Raw genomic sequence first — 25411 nt, forward strand, 5'->3', positions numbered from 1 at the left:
CACTTACAGTCACCCTGAAGCTCTGTGACAAGCAGGTACAACAGAAGCTGAGGGACAGCTTTGTGGGAGCACTTGATAGAAGACACAAATTCAAGTCCACAGGCACTTCAGCCACATCACTGCCACAGCTCTGTCCCTGGATGATCCTTCCTGCTTTCCCCAGAAATTCCCCAGAGAAACTTTAGCAGAGAGGCAGATTTGTCAAAATGATTCAAGGAAATGACTGCAAGAGCTGTGAACTTTTTCTAGCTTCATCACATTGAAGCCAGTGGGATTGATTCTCCTCCCACAGCTGCTGTGGGTACCACATACTTTTTGCAGGCAAAACATAACCCCAGACCTGCTGACCTTCTTTGTCATGCAGAACAGGGCTGTAATTTAAACATTTATGCAGAAGTTATTTGTACTGAGAACAAATTAGTGTATATAAAATCGAGCATAAAATTGTACAATTGATCAAAAATGAGGTTTAACTTCTAAGTAATTCCTGATTTGAAATCCTACCCTGAAGCACCTGAAAATATTAAAGAGGATATTTTTTTTCAGAACTTCTTTAAATTTATACTCCTCCTTACCAAAGGCATGTCTGCATGTAATGCTTCTTGTTAGTCTCACAAAGGGAGGTCACCATCATTGCTCTGCCACCATTTGGATAAGGAAAGCGACTTGGACCTAAGGACAGGGACTGACTGAGCTGGCAAACCAGGGGTGGAGCTGGATGGAGAAGTCCTGTTGGAGCCCAAGCCTGATTCAGTAGGCACCTTCTCATCTCACTCTTCTCCTGGTGCCATACTGTCTCCCTAGGCAACTATAGATTGGAGGGGAGACAAAAATTCTTGTACACAGACTGCAAAGCAATGACTTGAGCTTGGATGTAGGAAAATGTCAGGGAAATACAGTAACTAGCAGTTGAAGCAGAGGCGTTGAAGTCAGGTGTTCAGGTTCTATTTCTGGCTTGGACCAACCATTTCACTTCTGACTTTGGCTTCCTCCCTGCAAGATGAGAAATGAGGATGCCTACAGCTGCCTCCTGGGACTGGATCATCTTGCTAAAGCCAGGACCGTCAAATCTCATATTCTGGGTGATGCTCAGTTGACCTCAGCTCCATTCTTCTCTGCTTTGGTGCCTGCACCTCCTTCACTTCTATCTCTGCTTTTTTGGGCTCCTGCCGGCAAATCAGAGCAGCGTCACAGCCACAAATCTGGGGATTGCTGCTGGGTGGGAGCCTCCTCTCTTTCTGCATACCCTGGGGCCTCCCACCACAGCATCTGATGTGCAAAATATCCTGGGCTGCCCCTTGGGTGATGTGGGTGTCTGCAGAGGTAATGAAGTACACTGAATGGAGTTATGGCCCTTGTGCAAAGCACTTCCACTCCTGTCTAAATTAGGGATGCAGTTTGAGGGCACAGGCACCAGACAGGTGCTGGAACATGTACAGAGAAAGGCAGCAGAGCTGCAAAGGGTCTGGCACACAATTCTGATGAGGAGCAGCTGAGGGAGCTAGGGATGCTCCTTTCCCTGGAGAAAAGGAGGCTTAGGGGGGACCCTCTCACCCCCCACAACTCTCTGATAGGAGGGTGCAGCCAGGTGGGGTCAGGCTCTGCTCCCAGGGAACAAGGGACAGGACAAGAGAAAACAGCCCCTAGGAGCACCGGGGGAGGTTTGGATTGGACATTGTGGAAAATTTCCTGATCAAAAGGGTTGTCCAGCCCTGGCACAGGCTGCCCAGGGCAGTGGTGGAGCCACAATCCCTGGAGGGATTTAGCACATGTGCAGAATTAGCACCTGGGGACATGGAGCAGTGGTGGCCTTGTCAGTGCTGGGGACTCCAGGAGCTTAAAGCTTTTCCATCCTAAATGATTGTATAGCCCTGCTCCCTTGTATCTCCGTGCAATATCAGCCCGGGCACGGCTCTGGGAGGGAGCAGCAGGAAGAGGTGAAGGCCAGGTGATGATCACCACCCCAGCACGGCCATCCTTGCTTTGAATCAACGAGTTTCCAAGCTGCAGATGTGTTCTCTTTGCTGCGTTCCCCGTTAAATCCCGGCTAATTAGAGGGCTTCTCCTTTTTTTTTTTTAATAGGAAGCATCTCTTGCCCTTCCCTTTTTGTATCAATCAAAATCGCTACCACCTAAATTCAGGTGTGCCTGGAGAGCTCCTCCTTCCCAGAGCCCCATCCCAGTGCCGCGGGGAGGGAGGCGGCGGCTCCAGCGAGCAAAAGGCGATTTTACGATTATTTCAGATTTTAGAGCAGGAGCCCTCGGAGCTGCGGGCAGCCAGGAGGAGCCTCGGCGCTGCCTTTCCACCCTCCCACCCCATTCCGGGAGGCGCCAGGGCCCGGCAACCAGGAGGATTTCGGCGCGGGGCGGCCCCGGACCGGCCCCTTTGTTCGTGTGGGCCCGGCAGCAGCGGCGGTGCCGGCCCCGCATCCTCCTCCGCCCCCGCTGCCCGAGCCGCCGCCCAGCTCCCTCCTCCTCCTCCTCCTCCTCCTCCTCCCGGCTCCGGGCTCGGCCGCGCAGGGAGTGGCAGGGCGGCTGCCGGCCGGGCTCGCATCCTGCGGCGGCTCCGAGCCCCCTGCCCCGCAGCAGGGCGGCACAGGGTAAGGGGGACAGCGGGAGGGACGGCACAACAAAGGCATGGAGGGACGGATGGAGAGGGTGCGGGAGGAGCCCGGGCAGCGGGGATGCGCCGCTCGGTACCGATGGGCGGCATTGTCCTTGGGCTGGGGAAGGCACCGAGCATCCCCGGCAGCCCGGCTGGCTCCCCGGCCCCGCGGGAGGGGTGCGGGCCTGCCGGGGGCGCGCACCCTCAGAGCCCCGAGCCTGCCGGGGGCGCGCACCCTCAGAGCCCCGAGCCTGCCGGGGGCGCGCACCCTCAGAGCCCCGGGCGGGTGCGGGGCGCGCTCCCCGCTCCTGGGGCACGGGAACGGCGCCTTGGAGCGGCCTGGTGCCATGGAGACCGAGGTGGGAGGGGGTGTCAGCATCCATGGCCGAGCGAGTTTTGGGTTCGGAACGGGAGGGAATTTGTCTTTTGTCTCTGTGAGGCTCGGCTGCTTGCTGGGCTCAGTGTCCTCGCTTGGTTTTTCTTGTTTAACGATCCAGATATGACATTAACCACATCCTGCAGGATCTGATGTGGGTTTTTTGTCTGTTGCGAGATGTGCCTCTGAGGAAGGCCCAGGTTGAGCTGCTGACATTGGCATGAGCAGCCAGGCAGGTGAAGGAGGGCTCTGCCCCTTGTGTCTCCTGACCCCAAACAGCAAAGGGTGTTTGGGGCAGCATCCAGGGATGCAGGCAGAGGCAGGAGTTGTTATCTCCACAGTACCCAGAGAGGCTGCAGCGGCGTTTTGGAAGCGCTGGGAGACAAAGCACTGTGTCAGCAGCGAGTGTTATTTGCTGCTCTGCTGAGCATCAGTCTCACAGGCCTACAAACCTTGGCTCAGAAACTCATCCTGCTGGAATGGATGTCAACTTTTACCCGTCCATCCATTCCTGCCGGCTAGAAGTGTTTCCTTGAGGGTGACTTGCAACTCAAGAACAGGTCTGCATGTGGACAGAGATACATCTGGGGTGCCTGGCCAGGCTTGTTGGCCTCAGCCTCTGCCCAGCTGCCTGGTAAGAGCATTCCTGTCCCCATCAGTGCTCCAGGAGAGCCCCGTTAATCAGCACGGGTCTGTCATTGCTGGTGTGGTGATGCTTTTGAACATAGTGCAGCTCCTGATTTTACAGCTGGGTCTGAGATGCAGCATTTTAAGAAATTACCTGCCTGCTGTTAGAGCCTGCCAGGGATTAGGAAGGAGGGACTCTGCATCAAACAGCTGTGTTCTCATGAAAGTTGTCACTGCCTACCAGAAATCTCTGGGAGTACAGGACTTCAAAGGCTCGGCTCTGAGACGTGGCACAAGTGACAACATTAGCACCAGCCCCTGCAGCACAGCAGGGAGAAGCTGTGCTGGAGCCTGTCTGTCATCTCAGGAGCAGAGATGTGGGGCTGCCTTCAGTTAAGGGAAACTTCATGTGTTTTTCCAGAAGATGCTCTTAGAATCAGTATGGATGGGATTATCTGCTGAGGCCAAGGTTGGTATGGGCTCCTCTAGCCTTGGAGGCTGCCATAATGTACAAGCAAGGAGCAGTTCCTGGTGTGTTTCCTCTTTATCCCCACTTGTGCTTTTTGGTTTGGCAGAAGAAGTGATGGAGAATCCAGAGGGGGGGTTTTTGGTACCAAGGGATGTGGCTCTCTAAGGAGATCCAGGTTGATTCTTTGTGGTGTTGTTGGGTGATTAAAATGGGTCAAGGCGTGTGTTCTACCCCCTGATTGAGGCTGTTGGGTTTATTTATCAAAATGCTGCCTCTGTCCATGAAACTTGGGAATTTTTTTTTTTTTTGAGAGGGTGTTTTATAATTCTGGTGAGGACAGGAGACAATATAAAAAGTGAGTTCCATACCCCAGGTACCTGATGTTGGTACCACTTTGCAGAGAGTACAATGCATGGCAAGGTTTAGATGCTTTTAAAGCTCTGGGAAAGGCCAGGTATGGGTAGCTAGACCTGGATGTGACTTGTTGCCAGCCTGTGTTAGACACTGGTGTGCACTTATCTATAGAGATATCTCTAGATATTTATGGAGAGATCTATTTTTTCATGGATGCCTTTTATAAATACCTTGTGATTCTTTCCCTCTTCATCTCCCAAGGGCTCAAGAATGACCAAGGAAGTTGCTGACATGGGTTGAGAGCACTGTTTTTTCCTCTGTTGCTGACTTAAATGCCCCCAGTAATCAGTTTCTGGCTGTTATTCTTTTGTCACTGTTCTTGTGGTGTTTATGGTAGAATTTCAGGTCTTGTTGCCCAGGGAGAGCACCTTGGTGATGATAGTCCTGGTGGTGTCAGACTCCAGCGTGACTTAGCCTTTGTTTTACTGGTCAATTTTGTAAAACAACCACATTAAGTTGCTGAATAAAGATGAACTGTCCATGCTCACTCCAGAATCCCGGGTTAGAGTAAGGAATTGGGCTTGATCTTTTTTGTGTCCTACTCCATTCCTGTTTTCTCCATGTGGGTCCTCCCTGTCTCATGCCACGTGGAAGCTCTTTCTCCGTGGCTGACACTGATGGGGACACACAGAATTCTCAGTGTGCCACTGTACAAAGTCTCTTTCTGCAGCACCCCCGTGCTCTTGGAGCCTTTCCCTGCTCTGCTGAGAGCAGCCTGTGTGCTCTGAGCAGTGGTGATGCTGAACAGGACAAAGCAAATGCACTTCCCTCATAGCTGCATTTCATTTCTTGCTTTTATATGATTGTGCAGTAGCTCTTGTTGTGGAAAAATGACTTCTGTGCATGTGACTGATACTTTCTGCTATTCTTGAAAAAAAGATCCTGTAGAAACCCCTTTTAAACAAAACTTACCGCAAGCTACGATGTTTCTGCATCAGACTTTTTGGAAATCATTCCCATACACTGGTACAGTTTTTATTACCCTATTTTAAATAAGTGAAACTGTCTATAAAACAGCCATGGCTGGCTCAGATGCAACATAAGCAAAGAAAGATGTGTGAAGAAATAAAGCCAACTTTTTCTTTTTTTTTTTTTTTTTTTTTTTTTTTTGGTTGTTTTTTGTTACTTCAGAATGATGGAATTAAATATGATGCTAACTTCAGCCGGCACTGAAATTAAGTGATACTTTTATTTCAGTTATTTATTTGTATTGAGCCAATGTTTAATCACCTGCATAGTTGCAGAGGAATGTGGCACAGACTGGCAAAATTCCATGTTGCAGTTTCTGAGCCTGCCATGGAGTCCCCATCTCCTCATCCCAGTCTGCTGAAGCACAAAGGGAATCTAAACTTTGGTTTATTTTGAGAGTTTATGCTCTGAATTCTGCTGTTGATTCCCTGTGAAAGCCAAATGATTATTTTTGAAAATATTTATACTTTGTGTCTACAAAATAGACACTTCAGAAAGACTTCCCAAGTGCTTTGATGGGTTAGATATTCAGGGAGATAGTGGTGCCATCTCTGCCACTGTTTTTTCAGAAGTCTTGAGACAAATAATTTCTTTCTATCTATTTCTCCCAGGTCCAAAAAGGGTGTTGGAATTCTGACCTCCTTTGAGGTTTGTGAATGAAATGCTCTGGGGATGTTGGGTATGTGGATCTTGTAATTTTTAAATCCCTTTCTGCTCCTTATAAATCCCTTTCCTGTGCTTTCACACATGCTTCCTTTAAAAAGGTAATGCAAATTAAATTGTATTGCCTGTGCCAGAGCTCTTGGTCGAAATTAATTCTATTTTATTTTACTGAATAACTTGCATAGTGTAGTAAAGACCACGTGGATATTGGTTACACTGGGAAGATTTCACAGAAACTTCAAGAAATCATTTGATCCATCTGTCTGTTCCAGATTGGATCTGTCTTCACCTGTCATTCAAGGCAGAGGTTTGAAGATTTTTATTTTTCAAAGAATAACATAGCAATGAAGGAATTTGCACAGCCTCTCTGGGCAGTCTGGCTCAGTGTGAACTGTTTTCTGTCGTGTTTTCCCCTTTGTTTTGTTGTTGTCATTGTCACTTTGCCTATCTGCCTGTTTCTGTACAAAGGACAGAGTTGTTTCACTGACAAAAAGCAACACAACTTCTTTTGCAGCATGAACTTCTTTTGCAGCACATCCTCTGCTGGGGCAGGGAAGGTTTCCAGCCTGAGGCACCAGCTCCTGACATAGTCACTGACAAAGGATTTCTCTGGCTGATCTGTTCTTTTTCTTCCTTTGGTGTATTCCTCCCCTATTTCCCTGTTGCATCATGCTCTGACCACGTCTGTGTGCTGTAATTGGTACTGGAAACTCTTCAGCAGCCCGACAGGCACAAAAAGCAGCTGCCTGTTGAAACCAACAACATTTCCCATCCCTTGTGAACACTCACATTGATGACCTGCAAGTGCCTCCCCTGGATGCAGGGACTGTCCTGGCTGCAGAACAAACCTCCCTAGAGAAAGAGGCCTCTCCAGTTGTGTTTAATGAGCTTTGTAGCCTCATGTTTGTTGTTGTATATTGTGTCCTGTGCTGCCTCTGTGGCTCCCATCAGCATGAAGCTGGCCCTGGTGAATCAAGCCTCCTCCTTGGCTATATTTAACATTTAGCTATTTGTTTTATAACTGAAATCCTTACTATGCAAATTGGAGCAGGTCAGTCTGCAACCTTGCATAAGTGCCTTTCTTTTTTTTTTTTTCCCCCTCTGGACTTTTGTTTTTTGTTTCCCAGCTGGTAAGTTTGGCATCTTGAGCTGATCCACCAGCCATCCCTAATGGAGATTTAATGATGGACAGTATGGCACAGAAATGCAGGCTTGTGTGGAAATGCTGCTGAGACAGAGGATGCCTGTTGGAGGAAGGATGTTTTGCCTTTCACTCTTTTATCTGTCTGTTTATGTGGGCTTTTACTGGGGCCCCTGTAGTAGCTTTTTCAACTTGCTGAGTCTCATCCATAGGAAAACTTTGTTTATATGTGTACATATATTTAGGTATATTTCTAGTAAATACTGGCAATATCAATGCCTCCTGCAAGCTTAATCTTGATATCTCTGAAGCATCTGCAAGCACTATTCCTTTTTTAATTCTGAATCTCCCCAGAGCATATTGGCTAGGTGCTGGGAAGGTGTAGGAGCACTTCCAGCACACTGACATGGAAATGTCAAAGTCAAATGGTGCTTTTTGGTGATCATATGATTCAGGTTTATGGAGTGCTGTGATGCACTGTGCCTCAGGGTGTCAGCAGCTTTGATTGCCATTGTTAGGAGTGACAATTCAGTTTTTGCTCTTCCCTTTTGGCTGAAACACGACCAGTTTGAGTTAGAGATGTTGTGCCACTGCTCTGCATTGTGATGTAGGGAGGCTGCTGTTGTAAGGGCACTGTACTTGCTTGGCTAGATGAGATTATATCTGATCTCTGTACACAATCATCATTGTGGCTTTGCCTGCACTAGTGGTACAGAAGCAGCCTGTTTCTGTAAGAAGTGAGGGAACAGCCAGGGCCACGTGGTGACTCTGAAGCTCCAGCTGGAACAGGTAGTGCTGTGGTACTCCAGGAGTAGGGTGGGCTGCTCCATCTGTCCTGCCTACCTGCTTGCAGGCTGAGTGCAGGCTCTTATCTCCAGAGATATGAGCAATTAAATCTCATTTTTAGCACTGATCTGTCTATGCAGACCCTTTCTTTTTGGCTGTTGGCATCTACACATCACAGACTGCTGTGTGTGCTCCTCAGTGGCATGGCAGTGTCTGGACAGAGCTGCTGGTTGAAGCCACCAGAAATGGAGCACCCCAGCTCCTGCTGGTCCCGCTGCTGTGGGAGGAGGCTGGCACTGACAGCCTGGCCCAGATGTGGCAACATCTCCTGTTCCTGCCAGCCCAGCAGGTCCTGTGGGGTGGGCATGTCGGGTCTGCACACCTGCTGTGCAATCTGACTGCACAGGGTGGGGATTTGTCTTCTCCCTCCCTAGAAGCTGCAATCCCAACCTCCCCGTGCATTTCATCCTAGGGAGCCATCCTGTGCTGCTGGTGGGGCTCAGTGCCCAGAGGCTGAGCTGGGATCTTGCCTCTCTCCCTGTGGTGCAATCCACAGGAAACATTGGCTTTTGCGAGGCAGGGTGTGAGGAAAAAGGATCCGTGTGGCAGGAGGAGATAACATATCAAATTGGATCCTATCTGTCAGTATGATAACTTGCCAAAATTATGATTTTGGTCATTGATAGGAATGTAATTTGAATATGATAGGGGTGTAATTTGAATGAGATATGTTTTTTCTTGTACTTTAAGGTCCCTGATCTATCCATACTCCTGTTGTGTGAGAGGTGTATGACATGATTGAGGTTACAGTGGTAAATTAAGAAACTCTATGATTAACACAAAATGACTGGAAGCAAACTCTCCAGATTACTGTTCTTGTCTGCACCACTGGTTGTGGTGGGAGCTGTGTGGATATGGCAGTGTCAGTGAGGGTTAGCAGTGTTTGTAGAGAAAGCAGCAATTAATGCACACAGCCCAGAGGTCATTGCTGAAATGGAAGGCTGAGTTTGGGCTGGTGAATCAGCAGGGAGGAGGAGGAGGGTGCTGCTGGGAACAGCTGTGTCCAGCATTGCTCTGTTCCATCAGCACAGCAAGCAGGATGCTTGTGTGGGGACAGGGCATGGGGCTTGCACTTGGTGTCCCACAGGGAGAGGGGGTTTGCTGCTGCTCAGTGTCTTTGCTTTGGTGACCTCAGCTCTTTCCAGAGGTACCAGTGGTGTAACCCCCTGCTCTGCCCCCTCAGCTGGCAGACTGGCACTGTTACCATCCCTCTGTGTGCAGCCAGGGCATCAGTGACCCCTGTGGCAGGAGGAAGCAGGAGTCCTGGCTGTCAGTGCTGGATCTTAGCTATGGGTCACTAGAGGTTGGATCTTTAGAGGTCCCTTCCAACCCCACTGGTACCACCATAGTCTGTATTTACTTTTTAGCTTCCCTGCTGTTGTATCTTAACACCCAGAGTGTGAAGGGGGGTTAATTGTTCTTTAAACTTTTGTGAACAGTTGCTTTGTTTGAAGGAATGAGATTCTGTCAGCTCACAGTATTTGGCACAAAGTTTGTCCCTGGCCTGTGAGGTTGCCTGGGATGCAGCCTGCGCTTTGGGTTGCCCATGTCTAGAACAGACTGAGTTCAACTGAGGAGGCTTGGAGAAGTCAGCTGAGATGACCCAGAACTGGTGAGTCTCATACCCCAGGACTCCTCAAAGGAGAGCACTGCTTGCTCACAGTGGCACAGAGAAGGCAGAGCAAGGGCAGAGCTCTCCTGGCAGCTGGGCACAAGGGGAGGGGGTCGGAGCTGTGCAAAGGGCACAGGTGGGCAGAAGGCTGGCTTGGATAAATTGGGACTGACAACTTCTGGGGGCTTTCCTGGGCAGCAGAAGCTGAAAAAGGAATGAAATATCTCGTACAGTGGTTTCAGAACTCATGGAAAGGGGCTGCAGCAGGGCAGGGTTGTGTTTTCCCATCCTGCATCCCTGCCTGAGCTTTTGGCAGTTTGTGGAGAGGCAGGGCCAGGTTTCCCTTGATGTTTGCACTGGGGTTGTTCTGAGGAGATTCTGTAGTAGATGTTACACCTGCAGTGGCCCAGGGCAAGGTTTCTGTTTCATCCTGGGATGACCAGGTCTCCTTCACACAAAAAGGACTGCATTAACATGGTGCCTTTTCCTGGCGCACTTGAGGGTGTGTGTGGACACTGGACAGCATTAGTGGAGCACACTGAGGACTTCAGGGCAAGCCCAGTGTGTCCCAAGGCACACCAGAAACTTGTTGCATTCTAGTTTTATTAACCAAATCATCTGCAAGTTTAAAGTGGTGCAACTGCAGTGCCATCAGACAGGCTGGCCTGCAGAGCCTGCCTTGTAAAAGGGGAAAAATCAGGGCAGAAGAGACCCAGGTCCTGGTTTTGTTTCATAATCAAAGTTCAGGACAGAGGTTATGTTATAGAAATGCACAAATTAAAATATATGTATTCATCTGAACTCCAGTTAGTAACAGATAAAGTGCCAGGGTGAACTTTAGTGCTGTGCTAAATCAACAGTCAAAAGCTAGGAAATTCCAAAAGTTCAGATCCTTCTGCAGCTCTGCACAGCACAGCATGGCTGGGTTGTTGTATAGCTCATATTTAATTAAAGAAATTGTTTCTCCAGCAGACAAATGCCAAGCCATTATAATGGAATATATATGTCATGTATCCTTGTGTTTCTGCACTTGGCTTGCTCTCCTCATGTTTCTCTTCCAGATGCTGTTTTTGACAAATAAGACTTTCTGTGAGTAGGGAACTTGGATTTTATCAAAGCCTCATTCTCTAATGGAATAGAGTGGTGATAAATCAAGTCTGAACTGACCTGCAGGACAGCAGTTGTGAAACCTCTGTGTACATTCTGTTCCCTTCCTGCAGCTTTGGTGTCGTGCCCCTAATGAGTCTCTGCAGGGACACTGTCCCCTGACCCCAGGGATGAACTCCAGGGAGCAGAAACTCCTCCAGAACCAACACCATGTCCAGGATTTTCCCCACAAATTAGACATAGTTGTGCTCTGCAATTAGTACAGAACTGTTGCTATCTGCTGTATCAGTCCACAGGAGGCATTCTGCCAGTGTGAGGAGCACAAGCTCATCCAGCCCATAAATTGCTCCACAGGTCATGTCATGACTTCCTTCAATGTACTTTGGCTTCTTCTCTCTGCACTCTGCCTCAGGATTTGCATTGTGGTTTTTAGAGTGCAATAGGAGGGTTTTGCATATTGTTCCTTTAAAAAAATCTTGGTTTAGAAGTAAATCACAGGATGTTTGGTCTATCAGTGAGGTTAGAATTAGTTTTAAAAATACCTGAGCTTTTAAATTAAACTCCTCTAGGCTTTCTCTTGGCATTCTGTGCTATTTTTTACAAAATTTGAGTGAGCAAGAAGACTAAACACACCTTCTCTTGAGGTTAACAACACTTCACACTTGTCAGGGAAATGATGTAGTGACAATGGAGCTTTATGGCTGAAAACCTATTTGAATTCTGCAACTGCAAGAGAAAAAAACCTGATGGCTGACAGAATTCCCTGATTTTCCCTACATGAAACTGTGAGCAGTATGTTTCTTTTGTGAAAAACACCAATCACTTGTTTTTAAAATTTCAAAAGTTTAATAGTAATAAAATGGTTATTAAAATAGTAATATAATTAGAGTAATAAAAATTTAGACAATTTGGATTAGGACAATAAGAGACAATAAAAACAGAGTTAGGGACTGTCCAGGTACCTCTTTCTGGGCAAAATAAGCCCAGAAAAGGCCCCACGTTAACAGAGGATTAACCCTTAAAAGCAACAGCCTGTTGCATATTCATGCAGCTCCCACATGATGCATAAATTCCATTCAAACACAGGATTCTCTCTGGCCAGTGTCAGCTTCTTCCTCTGAATCCTGACTGTGTCGAGGGCTGAGTGAGGCAGGAAGAGGTTCATTTCTTCTGATAATGGAGCAATAAATTCTTTTTCTCTGAAAGATTGAGGTGTCCTGTGGCTGCTACCTCGGTGGGAATACCTCGTTCGTCTCCTTAAAAAAGTATCTCACATTGCATAGTTTCTATTTTAACATTGTTATAACCTAAAACTACGTTTAACACACTACTTAAGAAAATTAATACAGCATAACTTTCTAACATAACACATGGAATATTCATTTTAATATTTGCCAAAAGCCAATCATAAAATATGCATTTTTCACACCTTTCATTCTTGCAGTGCTTTGTCTCCATTCCCTCTATGGGAGAAGGAAAGGTTTTCTTGGGAGAGGAGTCTGACCTTAATTAAAAATGAGTGTCTCATTTCCTCTATACTTGAGTTAAGTGCAAGGATTTACTCCTAATCTGCCACGTGCTTCAGAAATGGGTTTCTGCTGGCTTGTCACGAGTAACTAATCAGAGAAGTGAGAAGGGAATGGTAGAATTACCTTGGATGGGATGGAGCATCTTAAGGAATTAAAAGATAAAATGGCCTTTTCTTCTCAGCATAATCTCTGTCTCCATCAGCAAAGCTGCAGTTTGGCGTTATCATATCCTGTCTCTGATGGGATTCATTTCCTGGCCCTTTCACACAAGTCTGGCCCTTGGATTTGGATTTCAAGGCAAAATTCTGTTCTTGAAATCCCTAACCCACCTTTGCAGCATGGTCAGTGTTGCGAGGTTGGGAGCTTGGGGCACCAAATCTTTATTTGCTCCTGTCCCTGCCATGGGACATTGGCAGTAAAATATCCAGGAGTAAGAACTTCAGGAGATGGGGCTTTGCTGCCTGAAAATCTCTTTTTCCTGGGAGTGGGGAAGGTGCAGAAAGGCTTGGAAATATGGAGTGGATGCAACCAAATGCTCAGAAACAAGAAATAAAAGAACTTCAAAAAAGAAATCAGTATCTTTAGGCCAGTAAAGGTTTTATATAAGGCCTAATAAAAGAGCACCAGATTTGGCTCTGAAAGCTTTTTGCCTTTATTCTGTGTGCTTATACTCCAGTGATCAGGGGATCACATTCTTCTCGAGCATTTTATTTTCAGGGAGATGCTGAGCTTCACCTGCTGTTTTGAACATTCACAGTGCCTGATGCTGAAGGTTTCTGCCTTCAGTGGTGGTGTTTGATTCAGAGGGGCAGCAGGGGTGGCTCCAGGGCTGTTCTAAGGTGAGTTTGCTCTCACCCAGAGTCCCACAGTCTCTGACAGAAGTCAGGGGATGAAACCCAATGATTGTGAAGAGAATGACAGAGATCAGTGGATGAAACCCTGAAATCTCTTGGAGGCTAATGCAAGAGCCTTTGTGTAGACTGAGCCATGATAACCCTGAAAAGGGCTGAAATTCCACTTGCAAACGTGCTGCATCCCAAACCCTGGTGCTCCTCATCTGTAGCATGCACATGAGGAAAGATGGAATAGTGTTTAAATAATGGCACAAGCAATTGATTCTCAAAAAGTTGTCTTAGATACTTTCTTGTGCTAACCTTTCCCTATCCAAATAGTTCTCTTTGAAGTTACTGATTATTTGCAAAAGTCAAAATTCTTTTTTAAAAAGTGTTGTTCTGTTTCTCTGCATTGTTGTTATCATTAACCTTTCAGACAACATGATAATGTTGATTTCCCTCAGTCTGATAATTAAATGCTGTTCTTTACCTTTTTTTCCTATGGGGCTCATCCCTAAAAAGGTCTGTGCATCTCTGACTGAAAAATTCAAATTTAATTTCTTACATGTGAATTTTCAAATTCAGAAAATTAGAAACCTAAATCTAGACCAGACTGTGAAGCAGTATTCAGATACAGCTGGCTGGAATTCCACATGGTTCTGCTCTTACAGTGAAATCCCCAGGGCTTGCCCAGGGTGTCATGCTGGGTAAACACTTCTTCCACCCAGATCCAGCCAGAAGGAAGCACCAGGCACAGGATGGGATACAGGCCAACTCAGTCTGGTGTCTGGAAACATGTTCCTGTGTCTTGCAGTTGTTGTGAGTGGAGGTGAGGAGATCCTTATTTTGTGTATACCCATGAGGACTTTCCTCTGGGGAGTGTGCTGGGTCTGGGTGTCTGCTTTGTAACTCATTGCTGTCCTGAATAGATGTTACTCCATCTGCCAAGCAAGCACTGGTGTGCCTTCCTCAGGGTAACAGGGATGGATGAAGCACAGAAACTGTCTGTGGATAAGCTGTGTGGCCAAAGACTTTTTCTTCCAGTCCTTGGTTTGTGTTATTATGAAATTATATCAATTATATATTATCTATTATGTCAATTAATAAATCGGTATAATAAATAATATAATTATTTATTATATCAATTATGAAATAATTGACTCTGAGCACCTCCAGTTGTTTGTTTTTAATGTGTGCTGGCCAGGTATATCCAGATACATTGCTCCTGGTGAAAGGTTTTTCTTGGCTGTAAATCTGTACTCAATTGAGAACAGTTCCTGTCTCAGTTTTGGAGACAAATTTCAGGAGATTGTGCTCTGGAATGAGTGTTTCCTCCAAAGAGAAAAGGGCTTCAGCAACACCCTTCTGCCACTGAGAGAAATTGATAGTAGTGGGAAAAAAAACCCCAAAAACTGTTTATTAATGAAAAAAAAAATGGGGGGGTAAAGGATTGAATAAATGCTAGATATGAGCTCCCAGGAACTTACCCACCCACAGCAGAACAAAAAAAGCCAAAAATGCTCAGGGAAGAAAAGGACAGGGCTGGCCACATGGCCTGGATCATGGTGACAGTCCCTTTGTCTGTGGGAGGGACGATGAGCTCAGCCCGGAGCAGAGCAGATGGGAAAGCTGCTGAATTTCCTCTCAGCAGCCGAAGTTGGTGGGTTCAGTGCCCTGTTGGTGGGTTCAGTGCCCTGTTGGTGGGTTTAAAGCCCTGTTGGTCTGTTTAAAGCCCTGTTGATGGGTTCAGTGCCCTCTTGGTGGGTTTCATGCCCTTTGTTGAGGTGGTTCAGCTCCTCCGAGCTCTCCCATTCGGGGCAGCCCCACTGCTCCCCAGCCGGGCCGAAAAGATAAACAAGCCAAGGCAGAAAGAGATCAAGGGAACAAAAATCCAAAAAGGAGGATTCCTGCTACAGCCTGCAGGCTCAGGGGAAGAGAAGAGTAGATAACTCTTGCTTCAAGCTAGCAAAAAACCCAATCCAACAAGAGGAACGAGGCAGCATCCCCGGAGCATACTGGAGTGAGATTGACCGGAGCGGTCCCAGGCTGTGAGACCAGCTCCTCTTAAAGATAACACCAAAATTCTGAGCATAAAGCAGATGAGTAAATAAAATATCATCATAAAATCACCCCAAGACAGTTCCCCTTTTTAATCTGAGCCAATGTGACTCACATTCCCCGGCCCATGGCATTCGGAGCGCTCTGGAGAGAGCGACTGAACGGAGCAATCCAGGCTGCAACCTGCCCTGGATCCTCTTAAAGATACCCCTGATATTCAGGCCATAAAGCAAGTCAATACATAAAATATCATGATAGAATTACCCCCAGACAGTTCCCCTTTTTTAATCTGAGCCTACAAAGCTCACATCCCTGGAGCACACTGTTGAGTGAGGCTGAACAGAGCGATCCCAGGCTGCGACCCTGCCCTGGCTCCTCTTAAAGACACTCCTGACATTCTGGGGATAAAGCAAATGAGTAAATAAAATATCATCATAAAATCACCCCAAGAGAATTCCCCTTTCTGAATCTGAGCCGATGTGACTGACATTCAGCTGTCCCCTTTTCTGGTGGAAAGATGGGGAAGGGAATATTTTGGTCATTTGATGCTGGGTTTTGTGTTGTGCATTCCTGGGATGCTTTTCTTGGTTGTGGGAACAGACAGAACCATTCATCCCAGTATGGAAAGACTGCAGGAAGAATCTAGCAGAGATCTAGAAAATGCTTGTTGTCTGTCATATCTTGTAAAGGAAATAAAAAAAATAAAAACAAAATAAGCAGAGCTGGTGGCACTGGAGTATCCAGAGGAGCAGATGGGATTTTCTTTACAGTGTATCAGGAGAAAGTCACATTTCCATGAGGTTTTGCAAGTAGGCAAAGTGTACAGCTTGTGCAGGTAATATGGGCAGTGAGAATGATAAATAACACAGAGAATAGGAGCAGATGGGGTTTTCTTTACAGTGTATCTGGAGAAAGTCACATTTCCATGAGGTTTTGCAGGAAGGCAAAGCATACAGCTTGTACAGTTAATATGGATTGGAATACAGGAATGACAAATCACATAGAGAATAGAAATTTTCTGTTCCCCTGAAGTTTCTGGATAGAGCTTAAAGACTATTCTGGCTGACTTCAGTACCAGGGAAGAGGGATGGCTCATGTGTTTCTTACACCACATTATCTGCCTGTGTTCAGCCTCTGCTGCTGGAAGCAGATTTTTTGGAAGAGCTGGAAACAGGTTTTTCAGGAGGGCTCTGCTAATAGAGCCTGTTGGGAAGCTGAGGGTTCTGTATGGGAGCTCAGAGGATGTTGTTATCTCTAATGGAGCAGGGCAGTGCCCTGTGGAGATGCTGGCCTGTGTCCCAGGCCAAGGAGATTTCTGCAGCATAAAAGCTGCATCACTTGGCCAGGAGCTAATGTGGGACTAGGATGGCTCAGGCAGCAGTGCTCTGGGTGTGAAGATGACCTACTGGTGTCATTTGGAAGAACTCAGTGTTCAGAGCTTCCCAAAAATCTGCTCATGTATATTTGTGTTGAAGTGGGGGAGAAGCTGGTGACAGAGAAGGAGTATCTGTCCTTAGCAGCACGCCCAGACTTCTTTAAAGCATCCCAGACATTTATTTTTATCTGTGTAGCACTGACAAACTGCATTTATAGTAAAATTTACTCCACTTCATCCTTATTTCCCTGTGTGGTAATGAATGTGCAGGGTGTGCTGAGGCAGCTGTCCCTGGCTGTGGCCAGCCTGCAGCTTGTGACAGTGACACTTCAGCTGGAGGGGTTTGCCCATCAGACCCTCCCCATGAGCTGACATGCAGTGGGCACAGCCAGGCAGGGCATCTGCTCTGGCTCCCAGTGGCACTGGAGAAGGTTTTGAATCTGTGACCCCAGAGAGCGTGGCCATGAACTGTGTGAAAAAATGCCTATTTTATTATTGGCTTTTGGCAAATATTAAAATGAATATTAGATGTGTTATGTTAGAAAGTGATGCTGTGTTAATTTTCTTAAGTAGTGTGTTAAATATAGTTTTAGGTTATAACAGAATGTTAAAATAGAAACTATGCTATGTAAGATACTTTTTTTAAAAAGAGAGGACTTGCAGTGAGATAGCAGCCACAGGACACCTAAATCTTTCAGAGAAAAAGAATTTATTGCTCCATTATCAGAAGAAATGAACTTCTTCCCACCTCACTCAGCCCTGAAGAGCCGTCAGGATTCAGAGGAAGAAGCTGACACTGCCCAGACAGAATCCTGTGTTTGAATGGAATTTATGCATCATGTATGAGCTGTATGAATATGCAACAGGCTGTTGCTTTTAAGGGTTAATCCTCTGTTAACCTGGATCCTTTTTTTGGGCTTATTTTGCCCAGAAAGAGGTACCTGGACTGTCCCTAACTCTTTGTTTTTATTGTCTCGTATTGTCCTAATCCAAATTGTCCAAATTATTATTACTCTAATTATATTACTATTTTTATAACCATTTAATTGCTATTAAACTTTTAAAATTTTAAAACCAAGTGACTGGTTTTAAAATTTTAAAACCAAGTGACTAGTTTTTCACAAACTGGCTGTATTTCAGGATAAAAGCATCTGTCTGTTCCAAGGGGAGCATGATTAGCAGCCTGTGGAGTTCATTTGGTTCTAACATCAGTGTGTTGAAAGCAAATGTGTTTGTGTAAAGATTCCTGGCAGAAATATTTATGTGGTGGGAATACACTTCCTGTTGTTTCTCTCCCCAGTGTAAAAATATCCAGTTGTCCTGAGAAAAAGCAGAAAATCACAATATCCTGTGATGGGAGTGGACAAGCTGATCTTTAGGGATAATGAGATGTGGAGAGAGGATGAACTGAAGTTCCTGTTTCCTCAAAGATGAGCAGCAAAATAGAGGAACACACTAAATATAGAGGAACACACTAAATTCACTCTTCCCTAAAGTTTACATGGTTCTGGCTGCAAAGTTAAGGATCCAGAGATACTCTTTAAGAGAAGATTGAAAAACTGTAAAATCCTTTTATTTTTCTGGCACCTTTTCATACTTAAATTCTTCTGTACTGCTGTTTTTTCCTTCCCTGTGTCTTTTTATCTTCTTATCCACATTCGTGGTTAATTCAGCCAGCTGTGTGGAAGCCGCAGCAGCCCCAGGTTGCTTAATCCTGAGTACACCATCCAAGCTTGTAAGCAAAATGTAGGACCAAAAAATGAGTAAATTCAGGAGTAAGGTCATGTTGTGGAGAGGGCAAACTTTCAGGCTGGAGGTGATGGATGGAGATCTGTAGGTCGAGCACATCACCTGCCAGCAGAAGAGTTAGAAATCAAGTTTGTCTGTAAAATTAAAGCCAGCCCTGGGCAAAATGTGCAGCATGAGATGGAGTGGGTGGGAGATGCCACATCTGATGGCTTGGACAGATGACAGGAACCTGGCTGATCAATGTTTCTCACCTACAGATTCAGTTCCTTGTCTCCCTGTTTTATGCTAAACAGAGCTGGAAGCTGCAGCCTCCTGTCCAGCTCTGGCAGCTGTTCCCACCAGCTCTGCTGCAGAAAGGCTGGGTTTTCTCTTCCTTAAGAAGAGTTTCTTGCTCTTGTTATTCCTGCTGTGGGTGATGGGATTGGAGCATCCAGCCCTGAATATCTGCAGGTGTCTGGATCCAGCCCAGCTTTTGGACACCTTGGTGGGCACATGGGGAAAAGGCCTTGATCCCTCAGTTTTTTGCTCAGGCTCCCCACCCAGGATGTCTCTGCTGGTCCCTCCTTTCTCTGTCTCTTTAAGCTGATGTAGGATGACTGACTCTTACTGCTCTTTGGTGTTTTAGGTATTTGTGAGCCCTCAGGAATACAGCTTTGGAATTCTCCTTGTGGTTTTCCCTCCTCTGTGCCTGCCTGCAGCTTTTCCTGGAGCCCTGCCAGCCCTCTGCTCGCTCTGACCCAGCCTCTGTTCAAATCCTTACTCATGCCTCAATCATTTCCCATCCCATTATTGCAATTCCTCCTTGCAGCATCTGTAAATCTTTGATTCTCAGGGGTGCTGCCTCTTTCCTTTACCCAGGAAAGAGTGTCCCCAGTTTCTGGCTGCTCCTGGGATTGCTCTCCTTGCTGTTAGGTTGGCATTGTCCCTGGTTTACCCTGCTGCCACCTTTTTTCCTCCACATTCTAGCCTGCTGACTCCCAGCCTCAAGATTCCTTTTGGCTGATAGGCTCAATTTTTTTGTTATTTTTCTTTATCCATCAGGAATGTTACTGCCTTTTTTTTCTTTTAACAACTTAGTCATTTCCTTTATTTTTCCTTTCTTGTCAAAAAATGTGCTTGCTGATGCAACATCCTTGCAAGGAATTTGGAGGTTTTATTCCATTTGCCTTCAGGGAAGGGAATGACATAAGGAACAATTGTGACTTCACTAATGAATAGTTGGTAGAGTTATGCTTAAATTTCAGGAAATTTGGGTTTTGGTTTGTTTTTTTTCCCAAATTTTCTTGTAAATCCACAGGGTCAAATGCCTTTTTACTGTGATAAGATTTTGGATTTGTCTTTAAGGAAAGGAGCTGAAAAGCCCATCTCAGACACTGGCTTCATCCTTCCTTCCCTGCCAGTTTGGAGAGGCTGTCCTGAACATTTAGCAGTCAGGAAAGTCTTGTACCTCTTAGACAGTGTTTTTAGTCAAGGGGGATAATATTGGTCAAAATTTGCTTTAGCATGCATGAGACCCAGGGCTGTGCATGAAGGATGGTGCCTTTTGTCAGGGTTCTGACAGCACAACAGAGGCTTGGCAGGTGCTGAGCTGAGGCTTTAGGATTTAAAACCAGTCAAAACCATTTCAGTTACTCAAATCCCAAACTGTTTTAAATTCTTGTTTAATGGCTCCGGGAAGTTTCACCTTTGGCCCAGGACTTTGAGATTGATTTAAAAAAAAGTAACATGAAGGTGGGAGATGAGGGAAATGATCACCCTTGTTTTATAGGAGAAGAAATGAAAGGTTCTGACTCCCCTAGGGCTATGAGGACAGAGCTGGGCACTGCTTTTTGAGAGCCTGGTCCATGCTCTCCTGCTCATTCTCCATCTGATTTCTCTGTGCTCTTCTCCCCCAGGTGTGTGACCATGGAAGAAGAGGTGCACCATCAAGAATCCTGAGCAGTGACACCAGAACAGCTCTGGAGACACTGGCAGCAGGAGCCTGAGCTACAGGAGAGAGGAATCATGCTGAAACCAAGTGGACTTAAAATCCCAGGCAGGGCTGGGAAGCACTCCAGCCCCGTGGGACGGGCATCAGGGACCAGCACAGCTGCTGCCACTACTGGCTCTAAAGAAGGTGAGGGCTCCATGCAGGGCATCAGCTGCTCCAGGGACTGCCTTGGCTGGAGGCAGTGGGCTGGTGGAGCCAGAGTTCTGTGGGATGTGAAATTCCCCACCTGTATGTGGGTTGATCAAAACAAGTGTACCAGGGTGAATGAATGGGCTCCCTCTCCCAGGTAATGCACAGAATTGGCAAGTTGTGGAGTGGGTGGCATTGGGGAAGATGAAACAGGAAAGCCTTATAAATATGATTGCCTGGCAAAAGATTTTGAGAAAATGGAAACTATAAGGGACATGGAAATGAAAGCAAGCTTTGAGATAACTCAGTTACTGAACAACTGGAAAACAATGGTGTGGCCAGCTGAAGGTAATCCCCTTTTGATGAAGCCAGCTTGTCACACATGCTGTATCAGAGTTATTTCTCCTGAAAACACATTAAGAGTCAGCTCTGCTCATGGAATGTCCTGAGTGGAGAGTTGTTGTGTCTCCTTACCTGAGCTGGTGCTTTTCCAGAGCCTTTAGGAATAAGAGCTTTTGTCTGGGTTAGGTACATTGGGCTTGCTGTGGTTGTGGGCTTTTTTTAAAAGAACAGAAATTGCCATTTCCTCTGAAAGTCAGTGGGGAACTGGCAGCTGACATGGACTTCTGGAAGAAATTAGCCTTGAGTAATGTCCATGCTGGCTATTCCCCTCCCTCCTCTCCTGTAAAGCTGAAACAATGGAAAAAATAAGTTCTGCTGCTTTGCAGTAACTATTTTCCTTAACCAGACAATTCATCTCTGAAAATTCATCTCTAGCTGCTTTAGGAGAGCATTTCCCACAAATGTGCTGGCTTATTTCCCATGTTTCAAGTGAAGAAAGTCACTGCTCTTAACTCCACATTCAGGAGAGGTTTCTGTGCTAAAGGTGTGGGTCATGGGTAAAGAGCTCAGTATAATATTTGGATTTCTTGTTACAAAGCTCATATGTCTCAGTTCCTTTCCCACCCTCCTCCTGGAAAAGCCTGGAAAAAGATGGAAAGAGAATGGAAGCTGTGATGAATGGGCCCACAGAGCCCTCCCAGCTGGTGGAACAGGTGAAAGCTGCTGGGAAGAGAAGCATTCACATTTCAGAGTGGGTTTTGTCTGCTCAGAGCAGTGTTAGAATGACGTGGTTGGAGGAGAAATTTGCCTTTCATACTTCATTTGGCTGTCAGCTGGCTCTAGTGTTTGTTTATGGTTCTTAAATCTCTTGTTCAGTTAAAAAAAATCTAGCAAAAGACAGAGGACAACTGAAATACTTGTATTTGCAGATGGGGCTGGGCAACACTGAGACTTCAGTGCTGGAGGCAAAAAAAGTCCAAACTTATTAAGTTTTCTGTGAGACTTCTGTGCATCCAGTCAGAACCCAGCAGAGACCTTGGGTTTTACAGATGGATCCTGTCTTTCTGAATGGGCAAGTGCAAATATCTGTCACATGAATTTCATATTTAGGCATGGCTAACAATATCAAAACTGTTTTTCAGCAGTTACCTAGTTTTATTGCCAAAAACTATGCTTTGAGAGCTAAACTGTACAGCATATTGCTGGGAGCCTGGCAATGCCTTCTTGTTTTCATGTAAGTGTACATGCATTATTTTTCATGAAGAATAAATGCACAAGGCTAATCATGTTGGCATAGTGTCTGCTTCTGCAAACACTGTGTGTTGCTTTTGTCCACTGAAAAGAAGAGTGAAGCAGACTGGAACGTTCCCAGGGCCATTAAGGAGAATGGGATGACGGGCTCCATAGGGTAATTAAAGTAAAATATGCTGTAATGAGGGTTTGATAAGGCTGAGCTGGATATTGGGTCCTGGTTGGTTGCATTTGGGGTTTGGGTGCTGATGGGCTGAGGCTGGTCCTTGCTGGGGACAGTCACTGCTGTTCCCCAGGGCTGAGTTTGCTTGAGGGGGTTAACTGTTCTTTTAAAATTTCTTTTCTAGAAATGTGATTATGTTCTGAGGGCTGCTTCTAGTTTGACACTCAGCAATTCTGTGGCCAAGTATCTTTTGATCTGTACCTGCCTCAATTCTGCTGGAGGATCCTCAATTTCACCACCACTTTGGCTCTCTTGTGCATTTACTGCCTTGCTCTTGCCTTTCCCAGTGGAAAACCTTAATTCCTTTTTATTTATCTGCCACAGTGTTAGCAGCAACATCTTGGTAAATTAACTTGGAAATCAGTTGTTCGCCCCTCGAGTTTCTCAGGATGTTTTTAAGTTAAGTTGGCTGGATGCATAGCAGTAAGAAGCAATTTCTGTTGCTTCTAGAATTTTCTGTGGTAAAAAACAGAGGGAGGGATGGTGTCCTTACTGGGAAATTTATGCCTCAGTATTAAGAGAGAACTCGGGGAGGTTGTTCTCAGGTAACTATTGGTGGTTTGGTGGCATCTTAACACAGGCTTTTTTAATAAAGCTGCAAGAAACTGCTGAGGCTCTCTGATTTTGTACCAATCTATTTATTCTAATTCCCAAATAAATATTAAAAACACTAAACCACTGTTTTGCCTGTGACAAAAGAAATAGGATTGTAATGTCCAGAGCAGCTGATTGACTGGCACAAACATAGGGACCTAATTCTTGTCTGTTCCAAGGCTTTGTGCCTCTTGATTAATATTAACTTGGGATGTTGTGTGCTGGTGAATTGAGAGAGGAGACCCCACATCATGGGGCCAGAGGCTGCTATTATTTCTAGCAAACATTTGGTTTTGCTGTTTTGCATCAGGCCTCGTGGAGTGATTGGTATTGTCAGCTCCCATCTGAGTGCTGTCCTCAATTAAATCCACACAGCAAGCCTGGATTAGTGATCCTGCTGGAAATGTGTCACTGGTGAAGTTTGAAGAGCTCTCTGCACAACTCCCTGGAAGGTGTTTGTGGTCAGGTGAGGGTTGGGCTCTTTCTCCAGACAACAACTGTCAGAACCAGAGGTCACAGTCTTAAAAGTCAAAGTCTTAAGCCAGGGGAAATATAGGTTGGATATTAGGAAGAAGTTTTTCACAGAAAGAGTGATAAAATATTGGAATGGTCTGCCTGGGGAGGTGGTGGAGTCACCATCCCTGGGTGTGTTAACAAAGCCTGGATGTGGCACTGGGTGCCAGGGTTTAGCCAAGGTGTTAGTGCATGGGTTGGACTTGATCTTGAAGGTCTCTTCCAACCTGGTCATTCTGTGATTCTGTGATTTATGTTAATGGCTCTGTATACACAGAGTCCTCAGTTCCTTGGGGAATTAGGAGGTTGAGGTGCCAGGGAGGTGTTTGAGGATCAAATGCCTCTGTGACAGTGTCAGCAGATCAGCACTCCATCAGCAGCCAGACTGCAGGATCTGGGTCTGCACAAGCAGTCACCTGGTGAAGAAGTTAACAGGTGTCTGAAAGAAAACATTGTTTTCAGGCACTGAACAGGAAAAACTGCAACTGAGAGCTGCATTTGGCTGATCCAGGGCTGAGGTGCAGCTGAGGAGTGGGAACTGCAGCAGGCATGGGAGCAGCTCTGCTGAGGGATCATTGGAGCCTGAGTGTGTCCCCTCATCACTGCTGGGGTTTGGCTGAAGTGCCCTGGGTGGGAGTTATGTCCCTCCATCCAAATCCAGTCACTCATGGACACAGATGCTGTCCTGAGACCCTGCATGTTTGTTCTCATCCTCATGGCACATCCTATGCCAAAGTTTTCTGGCTTGGTTGTGGACCAACCACTTGGCTGTTTGCATAGGGCTTGTATTCAGCTCATGTGCCTTTCCTGAGCTGCTCTGCCTGCCATCCTGCCCTCTGAAATACCTTTTGTACTGGGGTTTTTGAAGGTGGGGGTTCCTCCACCCTTTCTGGTTCCCCTCCTGAAGGGAAGTAACACCTTTGGTGGCATTCCTCTCCCAAGAAGTGCTTCAGTGCATTCCAAGCAATATAAAAAGGGCATTGAATGAATCTTATTTTTATCAGCTTTACAGGAAACATATAGAGATAACTGTGAGTCTGATTTTAATTGTCTTAATGATTAGATACTCTTAGAAGGATTTGTTGTAGTTAATCCTTGATATTCAGCTCATTCCCTGTGGGTGAGGCATGAGCACACAGCAAAGACATATGGAGGTCAGACACCCTCCTGCTCTCTCTGTCTGTAGCTCTTCACAGAACAGCAGGGAGAGAAAATCTGCTTCCCACAGATGTTCAGCTGATGGAGGTTGGAATATAATGAACTGAATCCTGTTCAGCTGGGCTGGGGTGTCTGCAGTGGTTGTGCTTATGCCCATCAGAGTGGGGATGCAGCTTTGGGGTGGGATCAGCTCCTGCATGTGCTGCCTCCAAAAATTGCACTAATCCAGCTAGAGCAGATTAATCATTAAAGCCCTGAGCCAATATTCATTGAAATTAAAGGAAAGATTCCCTTTGGCATAGATGGATTTGGGATGAGAGTCTGCAGAATTAAAGGGGCATCAGACTGTTGGTACATAAAATTTCCCATAGGTTGGAATTAACCAGCACACACTGACCCTGCATGTGAGCATCCTCCTTGCAAGCAGTCTAGTAGGTGACTTGATCTCCACAAAAGCCTTAGAGCCTTATTTAGAATACAAATATTATTCTCTATTTATTTTAAGTTCAGTAGCATATTGACTTTTTAATGAAGATGCTAGTAAGTAAATTAATATCCTGTTTCCATAAAAGAGAGAAGCTGTTTTTTATACAGGAGTGAGAACTGTAGGAAAACACTGTTTTATCGCAACACTCACTCTCAAATAATAAGAGTTGTCAAAACTGACCTGTCTGTGACTTCAGCAGCTCTATTTAAAATACAGTTGCTGGTCTCTCTGCTACAAAATGTGTTTGGCAATGCTGTTTTCCAGCACAGTAAATGTGTGTCCTGTGTGCTACATCTGTGTATGGAGCAGAGCACTTCACTCCATGCATGTGTCTGCAGAATTCTTTGTGAG

At 45.9% G+C, this 25411-nt stretch overlaps 1 protein-coding gene across 2 annotated transcripts in view; it reads left to right on the forward strand.

The window, feature by feature from the left end:
• The first annotated feature begins 2183 nt into the window (after positions 1-2183).
• Positions 2184-25411, forward strand: part of CLIP2 (CAP-Gly domain containing linker protein 2) — a 78969-nt gene continuing 55741 nt past the window's right edge. The window contains exons 1-2 of one of the 2 annotated variants that reach the window (XM_030962502.1): positions 2184-2600; positions 20269-20489. In XM_030962502.1, coding sequence (XP_030818362.1) covers positions 20378-20489 — 112 coding nt within the window. In that variant the 5' untranslated portion in view covers positions 2184-2600; positions 20269-20377. The remainder of the gene's footprint in view (positions 2601-20268; positions 20490-25411) is intronic. The other variant, XM_030962500.1, reaches the window with a different exon arrangement.

The sequence above is a fragment of the Camarhynchus parvulus genome, chromosome 19, assembly GCF_901933205.1.
Source record: "Camarhynchus parvulus chromosome 19, STF_HiC, whole genome shotgun sequence".
Taxonomy (NCBI): domain Eukaryota; kingdom Metazoa; phylum Chordata; class Aves; order Passeriformes; family Thraupidae; genus Camarhynchus; species Camarhynchus parvulus.